Consider the following 22,124-nt stretch of genomic DNA (forward strand, 5'->3'; position numbering starts at 1 on the left):
GCATCCTGCTGTCTCTTCCAGCCCATACTGCAGAATCTTTATAATTTTATAAATCTGGTCTTGGCCTTTAAAAAAAAGGAATCAAAAAACCATGCTTCAACAGGCTAATAAGCCCCGCTATGTATTCTGACACACTGCTCTGCTAGCCGTTCCTTCCATTTGGCACCAAGACAGTTGCAGTCAATAGCACTCGTGGGTAAATGGTCTCCTTATTTTCAAGGCAGCTTACAAAAATCTGATGCACTATAGCAGCAATTATTTAGCCGACATGAAAATCAAGACCGGGCAGAGAAGCATGACTGGGATAGGCAACAATAACAAAATTAGGAGGAAAGTCTACAAGAATTTCAGTGCAAGGCCTGATGTTGCAATTAGTGTGGCAGAGTCTTACATCAAACGCATCTGCCTTGTTCACACGTGTGTTCATCAGGAGGCAAACTAGACCAAGCAAAAGTAACTTCATACAAGTTGTTAAGCTGAAGAAATCTTCGCTGCAGATGCTAAAAGCTTACATAGATTCAAAAAGTGACTTGACAAATTCACTAAAAATAATAATAAAAAAAAATTCCATTAAACAGTTACATACAAATATTCCATCTTTAGCTTAGGAAGCCTTCAATTCACAAATCACTGAAGGTGGCAGGAACATTCTGCGGAGTCATTTTATATGGTTTTCTGCTTTTATTCTCTACCCTAGATATCCACTCTTGGCCAACTTAGGACGGGACACTAGCCCAGATGACCTGTGATACAACTCAGTATGGCCAGACTTGTGTTTTTATCAGTTACTTCCAGCGGAAGTAGTGTATATATAATATATATGTCTCCTTTATCCCTTCAAGGGATAAAAAATCAGAGACTAAAAAATAAAGAATCAGTCAAAAAGTCCCATGTACACAACACAATTACCTATCTTAGAATGTTCTTTTTCATGCAAGCAATATTTTAAACAACTTTACTGGAAAATATATTTCCTAATTTTACAGGATCATAGCACTCTTAAAATTAAACTTAAATATGGAGCATTCCCCGTGGAAATTCCTAATGTATATACGAGATCTTTCCTATGTTAGCTCACTTCAGTCTCAGTATACTGTGGCAGCAGTGCTCAAAATACAGCCAAACTCAAACAAACATCAAGTTGAAAACTCATCAGTCGGAAGGTGGTTATTAAACAGCAGAACAAAGCTATGGAGGTCTGTCTCTCACCATCTTACTAAAGGTCCTGGATAATCTTAAGTGTCTTAATCTCACTGTTGCGGAATTGCAATATCCCACTTTATTTCAGGACACATCCTCACCTCTGGAAGCCTACAAATTAGAACAATTAGAACAAGTGAAGTTTATTGAGACCGCTGTAGCTCATGACCCTCTTTACTCAATCAAATTCCCCACCATGAGCACAGATCCACCTTAAGAGCAGATCCCAATGGTGTTTCAGAAAGGTGGTGCAAACTACAGCTTTTTAGGTGAGACAAAGCTGGACATCTGCAAAAACCAAAGAAGTAACCCCAGTAAACTGCAGTCTAGAAATAAGATCAACCTCCCTGTCCAATACTTGCATGGGAGGAACAAACAAAAACCAGTTGTAAATAGAATTTAAGCATAACTTAGCTGTTCCCAACATGAACTTTACTGGCATTAAGCCAAAATGGAACAGATGGGGTGGGGAATAAGAGAATATAACAAGTAGGATTGAGAGTGCTTAGAAGTAAGAAAATAAAACTGGAGCTTCCAAGTGCAACTGAGCAGCAGAACTAGGGCTCAGTTAATGGCAGCATTAACTGCACACAGTCAGTGTCGCTCACTGTTTTACAAACGTCATCTGCTTCCACCACAGAATATCAATTACAAAAATTAAATCCCTCACATTAAAACAAACAACCCCCCCCTCTTAAATCTTTATATAAATAAGTTGTACCATGCACTAGCATTCTGTTATTAGGGTAGAAATGCATATGACAGTACAGGAAAAATGTTCATAAAAAAAAAAAAATACAGTGCACTGGACTAACAGCCCCTCAGCCCTGGAATACATCATACCTCCTGCTGAACTTGAAACAGCAATTAAAAACAAGTCATACGCTGTTAGGGTAGTTCTGACAGCAGGAGCTCGAAAGGTTCTGAATTGTTCCTTGAAGACACATATCTTCCTTCATTGCCTGCCTCTGCTGTAGCAAACCCTGCTTAGAGAGCAGGCTCAACTCCTAGCAGCTGCGGCTTAAAGTCTCCTCTGTGACATATTCTTCTCATAGGCATGCAACGGCATCAGCCTTAGAAATTCTGGATTTGCTATTCACAGCATTTCATTTCTGTAAAAAACAAAACATCTAAAGGTGAGGTTGCAAGACACTGGGACTGTTCTTCACCTTTGAAAGGTTTATGACCCTTAAGGAGTGATGTAGCTATGACTGGGAAAAACAAAAACCAAAAAGCCAAACCAACCAACCAACCAAAAATATTCCCCCCGCAAAAAAAGCTGCAATCAAGACAGACAGGTCCAGATTCTCTGCTAACACGAAGCTGCACTGAACAGAACAGACATAAATATATTAAATATAACAGATACACCTTGACAGCATTATTATAGCTACCTGGTTGCACAGCCAACTGAACGTAGCATTGCCTGCACAGTGACACTTACGAGTAACAGCATACGACCTAAGCAAACCAAACAAAACCCCCAAACACATAATTTCATACTGCCAGAGACTGTATTCACATACATTACAGAGCAGCCAGACATACCAGAGATTTCTGTGCCAAAATCACCTATCTACAGGGAGAATCAGCACAGTTAATGATGACAACAAATCATTAGGAACGCACACCAGATAAGCATGCCTGCACTACTGGCAGTTTATGTGATCCTAATCCTCTCCAACTACATCTCGGCAGCAAAGCTAAAAAAATTGGAAGCAGGAGAGTTTGAGAGGAAAGTCTGTTACCTTCCACCGCTCTCCCTGACCCAGTTGCTCCAATTTTTGATCCAAGCAGAAAATTAAATCCAACGCCAGGAAATCCCTCCAATATCACAACCAGCTCAACCTCTACTAATTTAACAGGCAAACATTACAGTCTGCTTACAATTAACTGCAGCTTAAGTATATCTACCTGCAAAGTAAATATAGATCACTACTTGCAAACCTTGTAGTATATATGTGAATAGAAGCAAGAACTAAGCAGAGGTTATACTTATGGTATCAGACTTAAGCTACACCTGACACCACCAGAAACACCACACAGAGGTACGTTTTCACCACCTGATCCTGGGACCAGTTTGTTTAATTGATCCTTAGGCAAGTCCTCTCCCTTCTCCCTGCAGAGCATTTTTGTGGGGAGCCTGTTACTCATCTTCCCCCAAATGTGGCCACTCCAAGTCGCTTCTTATAGGTCGCCCTCATATGGTCGCCCTCATATAGTCGCCCTCATATTGACTAGAGGTCAATAGTACCCTCCTCAAGTCCTTATTCTTGGAGAACAGTATTTTACCTTGGAAAAATCAACTCAGCCATAACGAAAACTGAAAACACCTGTTGCTCAATGGTCTTGTATATAATCAATTATATCAGGTTATTAAAAGGCCCACAGCCTGAGATCAATCATTTTAAACCTCCATTCCAGGGAAAACAGTGCTCATCTTACCCATTCAAATCATTTTATGATAGACGCAGTCACCATAATTATCAAGGATTAATAAACTTGTCAAAAAACTATTCAGAGATTAGGAACATAACAGTAAGTTCCAGATCAGAGATTTGGTATTTTCATTCAAATTCTGGAAGACAGGGTATTTTGCAGGGAAAAATCAGCTATTTATAGATTTGCTACACAGACTTCATGTTGCCAAGCGCTTTCTGAAATTTAATAAAAATTAGCATAAGTGGAGTAACTGCCACTTACTGCACTGATACCTCATATCAGACTAAATGAGATTAAGCTGGACAAAAATGTTGCAGTTTTCAAGCCCACTGCTGATCATAGCAGAGATTCTGTTTGGTATTACACAGAAGAGATTGCCCGGGACTGACAAAAACATTTTATCATGCCAACTGTTAGTCGCTTAAATTGTCTCTCTACAGCACTTCTGTAACCATTTTTCCCATTTTTGTAAGGAACTCCTTCCCCTGCTTGGAGCATGCTCGGGGGAGCATATTCAACCTTCCTGCAAATCTACAGTTTCATTCTCTGATCTGCAGCCTCACCATTTTTTACTTTTCAGACAGCTGGTGACTTGCCCGAAGGTGATGTCCTCATGGCTGACCCACTTTTTCTTCTACCCTTGGGAAATCCCAGCGCATTCTCCACCATATTCAATGGTTTTCTGAGCTTTTTTCCCAAAGACAGAAGTCCCCAGAGGTGTAAAACTTGGTTTTAGACTGGAAGCTCAAATTTAACTGTTATTTGGAGGATCTACAGTTCTAGAGGAATTTGTTTCCTTTGTAGTTAATATCTAAATATAATATTAACAAAGAAAACAACATCAAGGCAGATAATGGCTGTGGCCTGCACCTGTTTTTCTCTATGCCTGAACACCATAGAAAGATATATGAAAACTCTTGTATATGCAAGCATGGTCTGTTTAATTTCTTTCTGCGCTGCTGTGTCACTTTCCAAGGAGAAATGGTGTTACTAAGATTCTGGAAGAGTTTTACAAGCTCGCCTGGACTGCCTCTGTTAAGCCACCTCCACATGTGTCAACGATGCCATATAGTCCGTAACTGTCAGTAGCTGCTTGCGTTCTCCTAGCCCATGCAAATAATCATTCCCCATCCATAAGTCCGGCTGTCTGTTGAGTTAAGCAGTTCTATGACTTAGGCATGTGTCTTCTCATTCTGCTATCAGATCTTACACCAGCTCGTCGTGCTTGACAGAAAAATCCCTTGACTATTATTCTCAGGTAAGAAAAAAAAAAACAAAACCAACAAACAATTCAAAATGTGTTCTTCAGGGTAGATTCATTGTAATAAACCTTATTTGTACTTTGATCCTTAATTTGCCAGTTCTATGACAGGTAACTGAATCCTGAGAATTTCCTATTACAGACCACAGATGGTCAGAATTTGTTTCCATAAAAAGCACCATAAATCTTATGTCATATTTGATTGTAAAAATAATTTCTATTCTATTCATAGCTGTAATAAAGTAATGGAAAACTGAATTTTGTACCTGAGCTGTCCAAAGCTCATAACAATTTTTCAAACTGATCTCAACCTGAAATGGGAAATTGCGCATTCTGTGCTCAACTTGCCAGAGTAAGCTGGCTACCGACAAATGCTTCTAATAATATTCCACAGACAGAACAATTACTGGTTTAAGTCCAGCCTAGGATGTTTGGAGGGGCAAAAAAAATGTATATCATTTCACCACAATCAGAAACACGGGCAGCAAGGTTAAAGAAAATCTGTTCCACGAAAGAAGCAACAGCCACACTATAAATATCAGCTGCTGAGTTTCCATTAAATTTGAATATATGCTGCAGAGACCTACACGACCAGATAGCCCTGAGTCCTAGAACCCAAATGCCTCCTGCCTTTTCCCCCACATCAACTGCTACAGGAGTGAGAAAATACTTGACTACCCGCTCTTTGCATTTGTACCTTTTACATTTTCTCTTTTTTCCTGTTAGGTCAATGGACAAAGCCCCTTAAGCATCATCTCTACTTGATAAGCAAGCGCTCCTGACTCTTTCTAGACACAGAGAACAGCAGAAAGAAAAAACGCATCTTCCACAAAATGCTTCTTAATACAACAAACTTATGCTCAGACATCTATGGATAAGTCATACAGGTCATGCATACAGAGCACAGCATTGCTACAGGGAGAAGCAGATAAAAAGGGAGGCAATTCGGTCCTTGTCTACAACTGGGGAGAGACAGTGGAGTCCGGTAAAGGACCAGCATCCTTGCCTCATGGTCACTAAAAAAGCTGGAGCTGAAAAAAGACTGAAAGACACCTTCCAGCCACCTGAAAACTAAACTCTTTAAAATGCATGTATCTTATCCAAAAGGCACACTGAAAAGTAAATTAATGTAGTGTAGAAGTATCTCCCTATGATGAAAATTTAAGAAACGGAAGGGCTCTCCCATTCTAGCTCATCTTCGGCTAGAAGCTGAAGCCTGACAACTACAAATTAGTTTTTCATGGCAGTTTTCCTTAAGGACAAGGCCTACAACGAGGGAGATGGTGGATTCTAGATCTCTTGCTCTTTTCAGATCAAGGCTTGGCACCTTTAAAAAGGAATGTTTTAGCTAAAGCAAATTTTACTAAAAACAAAAATGACAAAAGAGCAAAATAAAAATCATATTTTTCGGTGCTTAGACACTAATGAATTAAGGTTGAGAATCAATATGGAAGCACTGTTACACTGGATTACCTACATTCCCTCCTCCATAAAGCCTACAAACAGACGCTGATCCTGGATCCACAGCCTCGGGCTCCTGGTTAGCCAATCTAAAAACCTACCTGCAATGAAGAGAAACAGTTCCCCTCTCTGCTGCCATCTCTAAACTCCTGCACACAGGATTCCACCACGGGCCAGTTCAGTGACTTGTACTAGCAGAAAAACTATTCCTCTTCCTAATAAATACGGTTATTTCCTTGGCTTAGAGCTCCTTTAACTGGTTCATGGCAGGGTCCGTCAAATGCAAGTGCCAGCACAATGGAGGAGCGGTACCTCAGATCCATTTCAGCCTCAGTCAAGATGTGCTCTGTGTTCTCCACAGCAGGAAGCCCTCGGCCTTCCATGAGATCACAGGATTCAGCAATTTCTGCTTAAAAGCAGTGGAGTGACTCTACCTGAGGCCAACTTTTTTGTTTTCAAGGAAAGTAAAATTTAAAGAAACCAGTTAGTTTCGATAACTTACTTACATAACCCCTAAACTAGTAAATTTTGGAGTCTGATGCAGCTAGATTCTGTTCACATAATTCAAGACGTAATTAAACCACAAAGTGCTAAGTCTCCTAACACAATGTCACCACAAAGGTGACTTCTATTCTCTGACCAAGGCACTTCGACAAGCAGGCAGCAACTTTCTTTTCTTCATGAAATGAGGGAAACAAACCACACAATTTATGGAGCGTCCAATCAAAAGAAGCATTGCGCTGATGCCTATATGAAGGGAAAAGCGTAAAACAGCTACACCCTCCCCTTGTCTGAGTGAGCAGAACACATATAAAGAATTTAAGCTATACGTCAAGAAGACTATGAAGTTCCTAGTCCCTAACTGTAAAAGTGAAATGAAAAAAGTGATGCTAAAAGAAGAGGGAAACAACTGAACTACCTACCGACTGCCCTCCACTACCTCCAAAAAGGCTGGAAGCTGGGAAGCGGGCAGCGGTGCAGCAGAAAGGTGGGACAGCTATAGTCTCCTCCAAGCACTGCGTGTACAGCTACCTACCTGTGAAGAGATGTACGCGCACCTCTCAGTCCTCAGAAGCAAAATGTTGCTTCTTCACATTAGGGATGGATGAACTGCACAAATTGGGGGAAAAGAAGAACTTCAGGTACGTTCCTACCTTCAGACTATGCTCCTACCAAGGAGGGGAAAACACCTTGTGGCAATAGGTCTGAGGGTGACTAGCAAAGATCCTGTTGGTGAAACCTCCTCACCGGATGGCAGTATCCCGTCCTCTTGCACCAGGAATACCCACCCGCTGGGCAGAGGAAAAGGAAGGCGGCAGAGGACACTCAGATACCTGGCAGGCACACAGTTACATCTTAGGTGACAGGACTGTGCGGTGTCCTGCCCGTCAGGTGCGAGAGTGGCACACCAGCTGCCGGGAGGCAGATTCTTACAAAGAACAAGTTGAGGTACAGTATGATTGCGGTCTACACAACCAAGTTCCGCATGGAGAAGGTGAGCAAGAAATGACTGTTCACCAGTTTTTCCAGTATGTTACAGAAGCAGCAGCAGACAACTCTAGCAGGTGGCATGTTTGAAACAAATGTAAAGAACAAATGAGTTGTGCAACGCCCTGCTGCAAGACACAGTGGAGGTTAAGCATTTACACTGAGTCCAAAGAACAGGGCAAATTCATAGAAAAAAAAACCTAAGAAAAACAAAACAAAACAAAACAAAACAGCCAGTAGAGGACAACTGAATACAATGACAAAAATCTTTGACCAAAAAAATCACTGAGCTGAAAGCGACTGATGCAGGGTAGGGAAAAAATGGGCAAAATTTTAGAAGAAACACCCCCCTGCCCTCCAAGAGAAGTTCTGCGGGTAGGTCATATTTAAATGGGACTCAAAAAACCAAACAGATGAATTAGGTCTCAGAAGTAAGGTGGAGAACTAGGATGTCCATATGGATTCAAGGGAGAACATGGAGTCAACACATACCCCAGGAACTTGTCAACAGAGTGGCATTCTCCAGCGCTCCAGGGAACAAGGTACACAGAAAAACACCAGGTCACTCAAGTGGAGGAACAGTGCTACATACTAAAAAAAAAAAAAAAATAGACTCAAAGGAGATAGATAAATGAATTGTATTAAGCCCAAATGGAAAAACTGTAGCAGCAAAACTACCCCGTCGGCCCAGAACAAAGCAGCAACGGTGATATGCCATGGGAGAGCAGAAAGGCTGTGCCTTTAGGAAACAGGCAGCAATGGGGAATTTCAGTTTCCTCATGGAGATCAGGACATGTCATCAGGATGAAGTTTTAAATAGTAACGTTATAACTCAACAGCAACTCAATTTTGTTGAGTAAGAACAGAAATATATCACCTTAAAAAAAAAAAAAAAGTCTTTGGCCAGTGCAACTTCTGCTTGGTCCTTTAAATTGCTTGATTTAAATTCTAATTGACTTATTGTACAAACAAGAAGTTTTTAAAAAATAGATGTGCACAAAATAAGAAAACAGCACAAATTCTTCAAAGTTAAGTATGATATTTTTTTCTTAATGATTTTAAAGAGATGAAGAAAATTTCTGCAGATAAAAACTACATATTTTCCACACATACCTGACCAGAGGCCAGCCAGCCAGTCTGCTGGATGACAGATAGACAAGAAACAGAAAGACAGAACAGAGAAGAAGATGCCAAGGATTTGGGGTTGTTGTTTATTTTAAAAAGCTCTGCAGAAGATCTGGAAAATCAGCGAATCTTACTTCTGCACCAGACATGCCCAGAAAACTGAAAATGAAAAATAAAACTAAGTGGCAGGCAGAGGGGAGAAGTCATGATTTATAAACCTATTAGGAAAGGCTAGGTGCTTTTAGGACGACTCGACAAGCACACAGATAGGGCCACCTCACTAATAACAATGTCTCTGGATAGCCAAAACCTTCTGGTGTGGTATCAGACCAGAAGGATATGTCCCAGGATAAAACCAAAGTTTCTCTAAAACTGGCTAAAAGAGAGGGAAACACACAGGGATGCATAGCTAGGTTTCACAACAGAGTGCTGCTACCAGCGGAATGACACACCCTGTGTACATACAAAATTATTCAGGCTAACAAATAAAAAGACTGAAAAACCGCAGACTGCAACAGCAAGAACGGTGTAACTGGGCAAGCATGTTACACGTGTCCTCTTAGCCTTTCCTTAAGCATCATCTCTTGGTCACTGGTAGAAGTAGGACTGGAGCAATACGGGGTTTTGGCCTGAGCAGTTGGGTTTATAATCCTATAAACAAAACCTTTTCACTAGACATCAACTTCTCCTTATCCCTTTTGCAATCTTTTCATATCTGATTGGTAGGCCACCAAAGCTTTCTACACATACAGCCTCCAGGCTGATGGTGAGCCTCCTAATATTTACTGTCGCACGGACAGCGAGGAATCCACTTCCATCTGTCACAGCTGAGACTAAATCTCTTTCTTAAGGCTAGGCTGCCCCGCTTCTCCAGAGAAGAGGAAATCTGCGCCCACAAGCATTCTCTCTGCTCCCTGTTGCGCCTATACGGCTGGAGTCAGCCCATGATCCGCAGTTTGTTCCTTTCATATTGTTACCAAATTAAAGATGATACGGCTTGACACCAAAAGGAAAGGGTTTCCAAGCACATCGTATTTGATTACATCTACAGTCCATCATGCTGTCAACATCGTCTCAACCACAAAAAAGACCCTTTCCCATGTTTCTCTTGAGTAGTGAAGAAGACTTGATGGGAAATAGCGTGGAACTGGGTAAGACCAAAAGGGATTTTGAGTCTAATGAAAAAAGCTAGTGTGAAAATTTCTACACCACCCCCCCCCCCCCCCCCGCCCCGTCAAGTCTAATACATTGATGTATCTGCTGGTTTCCAAAAAATGGAAAAGTTCATGTGAAAAAACACTTGATACATTGAGTTCTAAGTCACATCACTATTGCTAGATTACTTCCCATATTTTCTGGGATAACTGTCGTGGGTCTCAACAGTGTGATACACAGGTTGCATGTGGGCACTGTTGTGGAGAAGACCAAGAGTTGGTCCTACATGACACAAGAGGACTGCCATTGCCCAGTTTGTAGCTGGTAAGACTCGTAAAGGCAAGGGAGTCTCAATTCGGGTCCAGACACATGGTGTAAAAATCACACCATCTCCCTCACCTCCCACCTCTCCTTCCCAATGCTTCGATAAACGTCCTACAAATTCTCCCATTCCTCTTCTGCCCTAGGTGGGGAGGCCTCATAGCTGGCCTTCCTTATTGCTTTCTCTCAAAGCAATCTTAACATTTATTCCCAGTGGACGGTGTCCACTAGGGGGATTTCAGGATGTTTCAGAGGAATACCCACTTTCTGGTTATTTTTCATGGAAGAAGGGGAGGGAAGCACTCATCATGCCCATTCTGTATCTTACTCAGTGAACTAGCAGTGCTTAAACACCCTTTTAGCAAATGCTTCCACAATCACTCTGGCAAATACTGGGCTGTGCCTTGCAACGTTCAAAAGAAGATATCAACAAAGCCAGCAAACCCTTAAAAACGAGGGAACAGTTTACAAAGCCCTTGAGGACTTTGTAGAGACATAATCCTCTGTAAGGCTCTATTTTCTGTCTTCTGCTGTTTTCAAAGTGAAACAATGTTATTGGAAGGTCATTATGGAGCTCTGGCAAATTATTCTAATCTAGGACCTTCCCAGGATGGGAAGCCACTTCTGCAGAGTTTATCTGGACATTGATACATACATAAATAAGACCAAGGCAGAAAACTGACAGGACGCAGTTGAAGGGATGAGCCCACAGCAAGACCCACAAGAGAGTAGTGGGCTACCTAATAAGCTATAAAGTGACGTGTCAATCTTTCTGCAAGAGAGGGCAAGAAACAGCATGAAGGGATCCCAGCACTAAAGATAAAAAAGGAGGAGGGATTCGGCTCTTCCTGGATCTGTCTGATCACTCCTGCTTTGGAAAAGAATGAGTACCAACTGCTTCCATCAGAGGAGGGCTCCATGCTGCCTGTTGCAGTGCATAGGTACACTTGCCTTTGCCACCAAACATTGGGGTTGGGATGGAGAGGGAAGGGGAAGGAAATCCACACATGGGCCACAAGCGCCACTGCATTAGCATGAACCCTGGGAGCTGGTGAAATAGATTTCCTAACACCAGAGACACTCCTTTCTGGAGGACCAAGAGCATTGATGGCGATCCAACTTTCCTCTTGCTAACTATTCCAAGAAAAAAAGTTTACTTAGGTGTCCCCGAGACTGATTCCGATAAAATTGTCCTACAAGGGAATGATAATTCCAGTGTTTTTCTTTGCCAGTCAGAGAAGAGGAACTTTGCCCATTCCTGAAGGAATAAGATTATCATAAAGCATACAAAAGCACACAGAACACAAAAGAAACAGCAGCAGACACCACATACACCATTCATGAGCATCGCATCTCAATAGTTTCTGATCCCACATACATCAGCATGAGAATGCTTGTTATGAACTGGATGATCACTGGCATACAACGGAAAAAAAGCCAAAACATTAACACATAATTCCTAACCTACCCCTCTTACACTGAGAGTCTCAAAAGAAGCTGAAACACTGAAATGTGGTGAATAACTACTAGTGAGGCAGTTCTGATACATACTGCTCTTTAGTCATCGCACCTTAGCACAGCACCTATAAGCATTAGTGTTGAGGGAGTATTAGCACACCCTGTCTCACACACAACGCAAGGTTAAATTTCACTCATAGAAAGAAAAAGTTCTCCAGCTGAATATCTCTGTTGTGACTCACTGAGAAGTTTTTTGCTAAAAGGTAGCATTTTCAGTGACAGTACAAGGAATATAAAGAAAATTCATGTGCAATGGTAAAAATAGGAAACCTTTCCTTCTATCAATCAAATTGTCTATATTTCCTCCTTGCAAGCCTAAGGAAATTAAAAAATATAGAAGAAAGATTTTAATATGCAGCTGGTTTGGACTGCTCAGAAACATGATACCAACAGGTATTGAAATCCCCGGCCCTCAGAAAAACACAGGGGGTCTTGAACTTGGCACGCGAGTAGTTCAGCAACACTGATGGAGTGGCAGCATCACTCTGGCGATTCTCATAGCATACTGGTTCCTCGCTAAATACAAGATGCACTTCAAGGTCATGGTGTTCATCTTGAAAGTTCTCAGTGGGTCAGACCCAGCTTCCTGGATACCTCCTCTCCAGGTAGACAGGGAAAGCACAATGACTACAGTCACATTCACCAAACACAAACTTGGGCACCACGAGCAATAAAGACACAATGGCAGGAGACTTCAAGCTAAGGAGCCGCAGAAGACACAGCAACGCACACAGGAGCACAATCTCCCACCCCGCGAAAGCCAACGAGGGGAAACTCTCAGCCTCCCGCCTCAGACCCGAGCACCGACACATTACCCCAAAATATAACACAATGAAAACGCCCCCCTCCCCAAAAAGCCCCTACAAAACGGGCTGGCTTTCCAGCATTTGGTTAAGCAGGTGCCCAGTGGTGGCTGGGAGGATGCTGGTCCCCTCGCCCCGGCGACAGCTGGGATGAACCCACACCCCCTGACAGGGCCCCGGCCACCCCTCACAGGGCCGCCGGCTGCCTTCGCACCTCAGCCCCCACCCCGACGGCACCTGGGGCCGGGCGGGCGACGGAGCCACCTGGCAGCACCCGGCGGGGCCGCTCCCGCCTCGGCGGAGCCTGTCATGGCGCGGCGGGGCCGGGGCACCCCCCGCTCAGGCCGCCCGCCGCGCCCCACACGACGACGCCGTCGCCCGCGCCCCTGCGAGGCCACCGCCCGCCCCTCCCTCGGCGGGCACCCCCCGCCCGAGCCCCGAGCTCCAAGCCCCGGCACCCGCCGGCCCGGGCAGGAGGCGGAGGGGAAGGGGAGCCGCCGCCGCCGCCGCCCCGGTGCCCCCCCGGTTCTGCCCCTCACCTCGGGCGGCCCCGCCTCCCCCCGCCGAGGAGGTGGCCGCGTCCGCCCCTGCACTGCAGCTGCCGGCACGCCGGCTCCCCCCCCCCACCTCGGCAGATGGTTCGCCCCACCCCGGCCCGCCTCCTCATTGGCGGCACCCGCCCGTCACTCCGCTACGGTCCCGCCCAGCCCCACGGGCATGCTGGGAAACCGAGTCCCCCGCGCCGGACGCTTCCCCTTTCGCGGGCGGCACTGGGCGGAGCTGCGAACTACAGCTCCCACAGTGCCCTGCGTGCAGCCCCGGAGAGGAGCGGCCCGGCCCGGCCCGCTGCGGCCCCGCGCCTCCACACCTCCCCCGCCGCCGGCGGGGCGCCCCCTCCCCTGACAACGGCCCCAACGGCCGCCGCGGCCCGTCCCGTCCCGTCTCACCTGGCCCCGCCGCCGCCGGCGCCTCCCGCTGCGGCCGGCGTGGGCAGCGCATGCCCCGGGCCCCTCAGTGCGGTTCGCCGGGCTCGGTGCCGCCGGCCCGGCGCGCTGCGGCTGCGGCTGTGGGGCGGGCCGGCCCCCGGAGCATCCTCCCCCTCGGAGCCGCGGCGGGCGGCCGGGATTCGCCCACAATGCACCGCGCGCCGCACCGACAGCATCAGCCTGACATCACCCGCGGGCCGCCCCCGCCCGCCCGGGCCCGCCCCGGGCCCGCCCCGCCGCCACCGGCAACCCGGCACCCGGTACCCGGTACCCGGCAGCGGCGTGGGGTTGGGCACGGCACCGCCCTGGGAGCGGCGCCGGCAGCGCCGGCACGGCCAGGGGCATTGGCAGGACGGGGACTGGGGCAAGGCTCGTCTCTGCGCTGCTGGGACCGGCACTGGCATCACCAGCGTGGGGCTGGGGACTGCGCAGCCCGGGGACTGGGACCAGCACCGCCAGTATGTGGCCAGGCACTGCATGGCCTGGGCACTGGGACCAGCACCACCAGTATGTGGCCGGGCACTGCATGGCCTGGGCACTGGGACCAGCACCACCAGTATGTGGCCGGGCACTGCATGGCCTGGGCACTGGGACCAGCACCACCAGTATGTGGCCGGGCACTGCATGGCCTGGGCACTGGGACCAGCACCACCAGTATGTGGCTGGGCACTGCATGGCCCAGGGACTGGGACCAGCACCACTAGTATGTGGCCAGGCACTGCATGGCCTGGGCACTGTGACCAGCACCACCAGTATGTGGCCGGGCACTGCATGGCCTGGGCACTGGGACCAGCACCACCAGTATGTGGCCGGGCACTGCATGGCCTGGGCACTGGGACCAGTACCACCAGTATGTGGCCGGGCACTGCATGGCCTGGGCACTGGGACCAGCACCACCAGTATGTGGCTGAGCTCTGCACTGCCCAGGGACTGGGACCAGCACTGGCACTGTCTGCACGGGGCCAGGTGTTGCGCTTTGACCAGGACCAGCAGACTGGTCCTGGGACAGTCTCACCAAGACCGTCCCACTGGGCCTGGGACTGTCACCGGCACCTTCAGCGCAGAGCTGGACACTGCGCTGTGGGGACCAAGACCAGCACCAGCACATCTGCCTGAGGCTGGGCATTGCGTTGCACTGGGGCTGGCAGCGTCACCAGCATGGGGCTGGCACTGCCCCGAGCTGGCAGTGGTGTCAGCCCCAGCAGTGCTGGCCTATTTTATTTTACCCCAGTCCTCTGGGGCCAGGACCAGCTCTAGCACCACCGGCAAGGGACTGGTGCACTACACTGCACTGCCAGTGACCAGCACCAGCATAGCCTGGGCTGGACACCGTACTGGGACCGGAACCACCACCACCAGCATTGGCTGGACACTGCACCACCAGAACCAGTGCGGTCCCCATCTGCATCTTCCAGAGGGCTACGGTGCTCCCCTGTCCCTTGTGGGACATATCTCCTAGCCAGGCCTCTTCCTCCCACCGAAAGCAGTCGCTTGGGGCCAGGGTGGTAACGACAGGGGTATGTTAGGAAGATTGACATCCCTGCAGACATGCCCATGCAAAGCAAGATCCACCACAGCCATGGCCACCCCCAGCCACTCAATCCAGGGAAAACAGGGCTGCCAGGCCCCCGTGATGTTCCTCCACTGGCTGGAGGTGACCCTGCGCCTCCTGCATTAAGGGCTTGCTCAGTGGAAGCATTCTGCAGACTCCGGGGAGTCTCCAGCCCTGCAGCAGCTCATCCCAAGGGTGTAACACAACCCTTCACAGGCAGTTGCATTCTCATAGAATCACAGAATGGTTTGAGTTGGAAGGGACCTTAAAGATCACCTAGTTCCAACCCCACTGCCATGGGCAGGGACACCTCCCACTAGACCAGGCTGCCCAAAGCCCCATCCAGCGTGGTCTTCAAAACTTCCAGGGATGGGGCATCCACAACTTCTCTGTGCAGCCTATTCCGGTGCCTCACCACCCTGATAATGAACTCTAGGTCTATGATTGTCAGTTGCCGCATGAGCTCTCTGTGCTGCAAGTCAAGTCCCCCATCACTTGCATCCCCAAGCACTGTCTCCTGGTGCTGGGCTTGAGAGGGCTCGAGGGGAGCAGGCAGAATAAAAGAAGTTGGGGAGCTGTCTTCCTCTGCAGTGGCCCTCTCACATGTTTCTCAGTGCCCTTCAGACCCCTTTTTCAGAGGGCTGGTGGAGCACCAAGCACACACCCAGTAGCAGAGTTGGATTGGAAGAGACTGTCATGGTTCTGAGTGCACCTTAATGGCCCTTACGAGCCTCAGCTGGGGTTCTACCCACACCCTGCCCGTGGGCCCATGAGCTCCATTTCATCTTAGTCTTCAGTCTTCAGTCCCTGCCTGAGCAATGCTGTGCTGGTCTCCAGCTCAGCCACAGCTGTACCTGTCCATGGACTCTGATGTATGGATGGACTTCCTGGCTTGAGCTTGAAGCTGTCTTGTTACTATGGGCCTGCCCAGGAATCACTGGAGAGTGTCTGAGCCAGGCTGCCATCACTGGACCTGATCCTGGTCTGTAACTTGACTACCTGGCTTGACCTCATACTTGCCTCATCACCACAAACTTACCTGATGACTTGAGCTCTTGGTTGAACCTGGCTACCACCGCCGCATCCACCTTGCTTGTGTTGTGCGACACTGGGCCCTGGCTGGGGAGAGCCTTGCCTTGCTGGCAGAGCTAACTTCAGAATTAGAACAGGGACTTGTCCAGGCCAGTTTGGAAGATCTCCGGGAATGGAGACACCACAGCTTCTCTGGGTCCTTCCACCCCTTTTCCGCAAAAGCAGTTTTTTGTGCCATCACATTTATGTTGCAACTTGCATCTCTTTAACCTTAATTGAAAGGAGAAGGCAATACCACTTGACGAGCTGAAGCGGAAGTCAAGTGAGAGCTGGAGGCTTCCTAACTTCCTCAGTTGTTTCCACCAGGCAACTGTCTGCCCATGAGTGGGCTTCTGCCACGCATGGACACTGAGCCCAGAGCATCAGTACCACGCTGGAGGGGATAGAAGAATTTGGTGCTGAAGCCTTCAGTCAATTTCAATTTAAGGGAAATACCTGCAATCTCATGTTTGTAAGACAGTGCTTTAATGTTAGTGATGTTTTTTAGTCTTTTCACATCCGCCTACAAGCACTTTAGTTATCTGGATATTTCTGAGTATTGTTTTTCTCCCTTGTCACTTACCGGGCATTTATTACACATTCATAAATGGAAGTGCAGCGAATATTTATTTTTCACGCTCTTTAGACCTTTATTTCAGGTGCGGCTAGACGTGGGCAGATCTGGCAAAGATTCACGTCCCCGCTTAGCTCAGGTACTCTGCTCCTTCAAACTCGCTGTAGCTCCTGTCGCTTTGGACCCAAGGTCTGTGCTGACCTGCGCCACTGAGGTAAAGTGGTACCTGAACAGCTGCGTTTTAGCTTTACTTCATCTCTGCTCTAAACCTCCCTCTGAGCCTTCTCCTCTGCAGGTGGAGCTGCATGGGCCCACAAACCCACTGGAACAGCCACCTGGGAACATGTCCAATTTCACCTGCAGGCCCAAAGGTAGCTGAAAATCAGCAAAAGATTTTATTAAAATCTGGGTTAATTGCGACTTGGGAAGATTTCTAACACAGACCAGTGTGTACCTGGCTCTGTAATGATGTTTTTGCCTGGCCATGCCTTTCTTTGTGGAGCCGGATATCAGCTGTGTGCACGCCACCGTGGGAAGACTGCTGGAAAGGACGGTCACGAGCAGAACAGTGATAACCAAGTGGCAGTTCGCCGTCTTCTTACTCTCCTTTTTAGGCCATTATGGGAAAAATAGGGGGATGAGCAATTGGGAAACATAACTCAAATACCCTCTTTGCTAGAAAAGACGGAAAGGCAAAGCAAAGCGCTCAGAGGGCATCGGTGCGCGTGCCTGTAGGGTAGCTGTGCCTGGGAGTGGGGCACAAGCAGAAATCCCAGCACATTCTTTCTCTCCCTGGTGGCACAGGACCAGTGGTCTCCAGGGTGTCACACCACAGAGAGCAAGAGGTGATTTGGGGGGTAAATGGAAAACGAGCCCATGGAGAGTTAGCGTGGCGTGGAGGCCATGGCTGGGATTAGCCTGGTGGACTCCTGGCTCTAACCAGGATGGTTTCAGCTGAAGGCTGAGGCTTCAATCTGTCTCCAGTGGGCCAGAGATGGATGTGGAAAAGCCAGCCAGGCTTGCTAGGGTGCCAGGTGCTCTTTAACCTGGCAGGGACAAAAATCCAGTGCCTGAGTGCTTCCAGTTGAAGGTCCCCATCCTGCAAGCACCTCTGCCTATGCTCAGCTTTGTGCTGGCAGTTTTAGGGCTTGCACGCCACATTGAGTAAATCTTGTACATGTTGGCAGGAATCAAAGATGAGGCCAATAAATAACTGCTGGTAGCAGCAAGAATAGGAGTAGAAAGATGTGGGAGGTTGGAGGGGTTTTTTGTTTGTTTTTGATTTTGTTTTGGCTACAGCTCCGATTGTCAGCTATCCTCAGCCAAACTCACCCTCTACTCAAACCACTCACTACTGCCTTGGTTCATCAGTGCCTGCCATGGCATCAGCACAGAAGACCCTTAACACATGCCAGGGGCTGCAGCTATTCAGCAGGTGAGCCTCTTGGCTGCTAAAATCTCTTGCAGGGCAGTGAGGTTGTCTGGCTGGACCAGGAGGCTGTGGCAGGGAACTTGGCTGCAGCAGGGAATGTCTTCTTCTGCCCTGGCGGCCACAAGACATTGGGAGCTACCATAAGAGAGACGGCCTTTGTAGATCACAGTAAGTGGACTTCTGTGTCAATCATCGCTGTTTGGACTCCATAATGCCAGGAGGATCTTCTGACACAGCGAATGCAGGAAGCAATTCCATAACCTGTATTTTATCCAGCACCAGCCTTTCCTAGCATACTCAAGCGCCGTACTTAATAATGAGAATTGCTGGAGCACCCCTTGGTTCTCAAAAGTCAACAGCCTGCTGCCAGCCTTCACTGTCTGAAAGCCATAGCAAGGACAAGTAGGCATCGCAAAATCTCAGGGACTCATCTCCCTTCTCCTCAGCTCTCTTGGAGGCAAGAAAGGAGAACTGGGGCTGTGCTTGTCCTGCCCAGCGGCCCAGCTCAGGTGGCCTCCAGGCTGGATTGCATGAGTTGTGTTGATGGCGGTCATGGCTTTCATTGAGGAAAAAGACAATCAAAACTTGAGGGTGGGGGGGTGGTCTGGTGAAGGATGAGAAAAATAAAACTTGGGGGTGGAAAAGGAAAATCAGCCTTATGTGGAAGAAAACCAGAGAAGGGCACCATTCCCAGAAGATTTCAAGGTCTGCAAATGAAGCAGCTAGCTTTTCAGGCCGAAGAATTTAAATTCATGCTTAGTTTTTTTGACAACTCATTTGCTTGTTTTGTGAGAAGCATTCCCCTGAAATCCTGGGTGGGGGTGTGGTTTGCATGCAGGCAACATTTGATAGAAAACTTTTGAGCGCCCCTTAAGCAAACCAAGCGAAAGCTGAAGAGCTCTCCATACTCCCCTCTGGCACCAGGTGGCACAAGTGCTGTTTTTTGTAACAGCACTTTGCAACCCGAAACACTGGCATTCAAAACACAAGGAATGCCGAACTACGTTAGCAGTGCAGCAATGCCAACTTTATGAGGAAGTTAAGAGTATTTTTTTATTCTTGTACGTTACCTGTAAAACACAGCCGAAAACGCCAGAAGCGGCAGAAATCCAAATCCTGATAAAATCTTTATTATTTACCGAGATAAAGTGTCTGCTGATAGTTCTAGCAGAGGAAAAATTTGTAGAAAACACTACTTGTCTCTGCCACTGCCAGAACAAGCCTCAGCTCAGCATAAAGAGTAGGCTCAAGTTTTTAATCTTGAACGTGAAATATGCTTTGTGTGCCCAGGCTCTGGGAGTGAGTTGAGTTGGCGCTTGGGCACTTTGGCACTTCTTAAGGATGCCCAGACCCTGCTGCTCTAATATGACTTTTCAAACTCTGTGATGGGAGGCTGGAGCGAATTGCCTGAGAGAATTAGTTTCTCCATGCCAGCAAAGAGGTCCCTGCAATGCTCAGGGAGGAAGCTCTGTGTCACCTGCTGTGAAATCTTGCTGCTCTTGGGGCAACACTCATTGTGGAGGGTTTGCACTAGAAAGTCAGGGTTAAATCTGGTCCTGAGGTTGAGAAGGAGGAAGAAGTGTCGTGATACCAAAGCCAGGAGCTCCACGTTGTGGTAACGACGATGCTCGCAGGGCTTGCCAAGCAAAAAGTCGATGTGTACCCACATAGAGAGACTTACCCCATTTCCATCAATTTGGGGACAGGGGTATGGCACGTGGCGGGGCGCGAGGGTGCAGTGTGTTTGCCACCTCCCCACCTGCGCAAGCCCTGTCGGTGCGGGAGGGCTGGGCGCGTTGTCTGAGGACCCTGCCGCTGATGTTGGGGTGGGTGTCCAGGCGTGTAGCTGACGGACAGCCGCTGTTGGGACAGCGAGTGTTGCTGTGTGTGCCACAGTGGGCGGCCGTACCTGGGCACCCGTGTCTGTGGCAGTGAGGGGGTGTGCAGGGGTGCACCTCTGCCTGCATGGTGGTGCTGGTGATGGTCCCAGGGCGGTGTACACGCGGGGTGTATCTCTGCAGGTGACTCTGGGGGTGCGGGGAGGGGGTGTTGCTCCCAAGGCTGTGTGGACACAGCATTTGGGTGCATTTGGGTAGGCGTTTTCTCTGGGTGGAGCGTACCTGCGGGTGTGCTACGGGTGTGCCCAAGGCTGAGAGGCTGCAGTCGTGTCCCTCTGGGTGCGGGGCACTCCCGGGGCGCCTGTGGGGGATGTCTCTGGGGGTGGGATGCTCCCAGGGGTGTCCCTGGCTGCGGGATGCTCCCGGGGCACCCTTAGAGGGTGTCTCGGGCTGTGGGATGCTGCCAGGGGTCTCCCCGGCTGCGGGGCGGTCCCGGGGGGTGCAGGGGTGTCTCCGGGTGCGGGATGCTCCCAAGGGTCTCCCTGGCCGCGGGGCGATCCCGGGGCACCGTTGGGGGGGTGTCTCCGGGTGCGGGATGCTCCCAAGGGTCTCCCTGGCCGCGGGGCGATCCCGGGGCACCGTTGGGGGGGTGTCTCCGGGTGTGGGATGCTACCAGGGGTGTCCCTGGCCGCGGGGCGATCCCGGGGCACCGTTGGGGGGGTGTCTCCGGGTGTGGGATGCTCCCCGGGGTGTCCCCGGCAGCGGGGCGATCCCGGGGCCGCGCGGGTGCAGTGCTGGGGGCTTCCCTTGGGGCGCCCCCGGGGGTGTGAGACGCCGCCGGGTGTCCGTGGGGGCGGCGGGTGTCTCCCGGAGCCGCCCCGCTGGGGGCAGCCCCTCCCCGCAGGCGGTCTCTCTCTCTCTCTCTCTCTCTCTCCCTGTGCCGGGCGGAGGCGGGGGCGGCGCCGGGCCCGGGCGCGGCGGGGCCCCGACGGCGGGCCGTTGCCCCATGGCGCTGGCGGCGGCCCGAGCGCGGGTGCTGCGGTCCCTCCGCCGCCCGCTGCCGGCGGGAGGGCTGCCGGTGGCCCCCCGGGCTCGCTGCAGCAGCAGCAGCCGCCAGGCGGAGGGCCCCGCTGAGCTGCCGCCCGGCGAGTACCGGGTCTGGCGGGAGCGGGCGGCCCGCGACCCCGCCGGTTTCTGGGCGGAGGTGGCGCGGGGGGCCCTGCGCTGGGACAGCCCCTTCCACGCGGCCTGCCGGGCCGGCCCGGCCGCCGGCGACACCCGCTGGTTCCTCGGCGGCCGCCTCAACGTCTCCGGTAAGGCGTCCCCCGGCCCCCGCATCCCCCGCCGGTGCTGCCCGGCTCCCACCCTCGGGCCGGCCGGGAGGTTTCCCACTGGGATCGTTTCCGCCCGCGCCCCTCATTTTTTGAGAGGGGAAAAAACCAAAACCAAACCAGCCCCACGAGGATTTCGGTTGGGCAGCGCTCGGAGAAAATCCGCCGGGCGTTGCGACCTGCTGGGAAGCGGGGAGAAAGATCCCAAGCCAGGGATGAGACGGGCGAAGCCTCTCGCCCATGGCGCTGCTTCCCCGCCGGCCGCCCATGGCTTTGGCCGAGAGCCGGCCGCAGCCCCGACGTGGCCCTCGGGTGTGAGCAGGGTGAAGGCGAGCGAAGGCCTGCCGAAGGGCTGGCACGCGGCGTCCCCGGCGCCATGCCGGCAGGGATGGCTTGACCTTGGCTTTGCCACCCTCAGCCCCGGTGGCCGGGTGCTGCTTGGTCCCGTGGTGGGGTCCACAGCGCCGATGAGAAGATGAACCAAAGGTGGGGGACGGTGCGAATCCCAGTCTTTTATGGTGGAGGCTGCAGCCTCTTTTCTGTCTTAAACGAGGAGCTGGGTCTTT

At 49.9% G+C, this 22,124-nt stretch overlaps 2 protein-coding genes across 9 annotated transcripts in view; one reads left to right on the forward strand and one right to left on the reverse strand.

Annotated features, from left to right (window-relative positions):
- TTBK1 (tau tubulin kinase 1) overlaps positions 1-13,861 on the reverse strand; it is a 119,088-nt gene extending 105,227 nt beyond the window's left edge. For 2 of the 8 annotated variants that reach the window (XM_074578778.1, XM_074578773.1), the window contains exons 1-4: positions 13,722-13,861; positions 2,044-2,312; positions 1,210-1,311; positions 392-542 (exon numbers count right to left, since the gene is read on the reverse strand). In XM_074578778.1, the coding sequence (XP_074434879.1) occupies positions 392-463 (72 nt within the window). In that variant the 5' untranslated portion in view covers positions 464-542; positions 1,210-1,311; positions 2,044-2,312; positions 13,722-13,861. Of the gene's footprint in view, positions 1-391; positions 543-1,209; positions 1,312-2,043; positions 2,313-8,344; positions 9,210-13,721 lie in introns of those variants that run through there. The other 6 variants (XM_074578776.1, XM_074578775.1, XM_074578777.1 and 3 more) reach the window with 6 other exon arrangements.
- A 7,316-nt stretch (positions 13,862-21,177) lies between these two features.
- Positions 21,178-22,124, forward strand: part of ACSS1 (acyl-CoA synthetase short chain family member 1) — a 38,830-nt gene continuing 37,883 nt past the window's right edge. The window contains exon 1 of the mRNA XM_074578783.1: positions 21,178-21,540. Coding sequence (XP_074434884.1) covers positions 21,234-21,540 — 307 coding nt within the window. The 5' untranslated portion in view covers positions 21,178-21,233. The remainder of the gene's footprint in view (positions 21,541-22,124) is intronic.

The sequence above is a fragment of the Larus michahellis genome, chromosome 3 (genome assembly GCF_964199755.1).
Source record: "Larus michahellis chromosome 3, bLarMic1.1, whole genome shotgun sequence".
In the NCBI taxonomy this organism is placed as follows: domain Eukaryota; kingdom Metazoa; phylum Chordata; class Aves; order Charadriiformes; family Laridae; genus Larus; species Larus michahellis.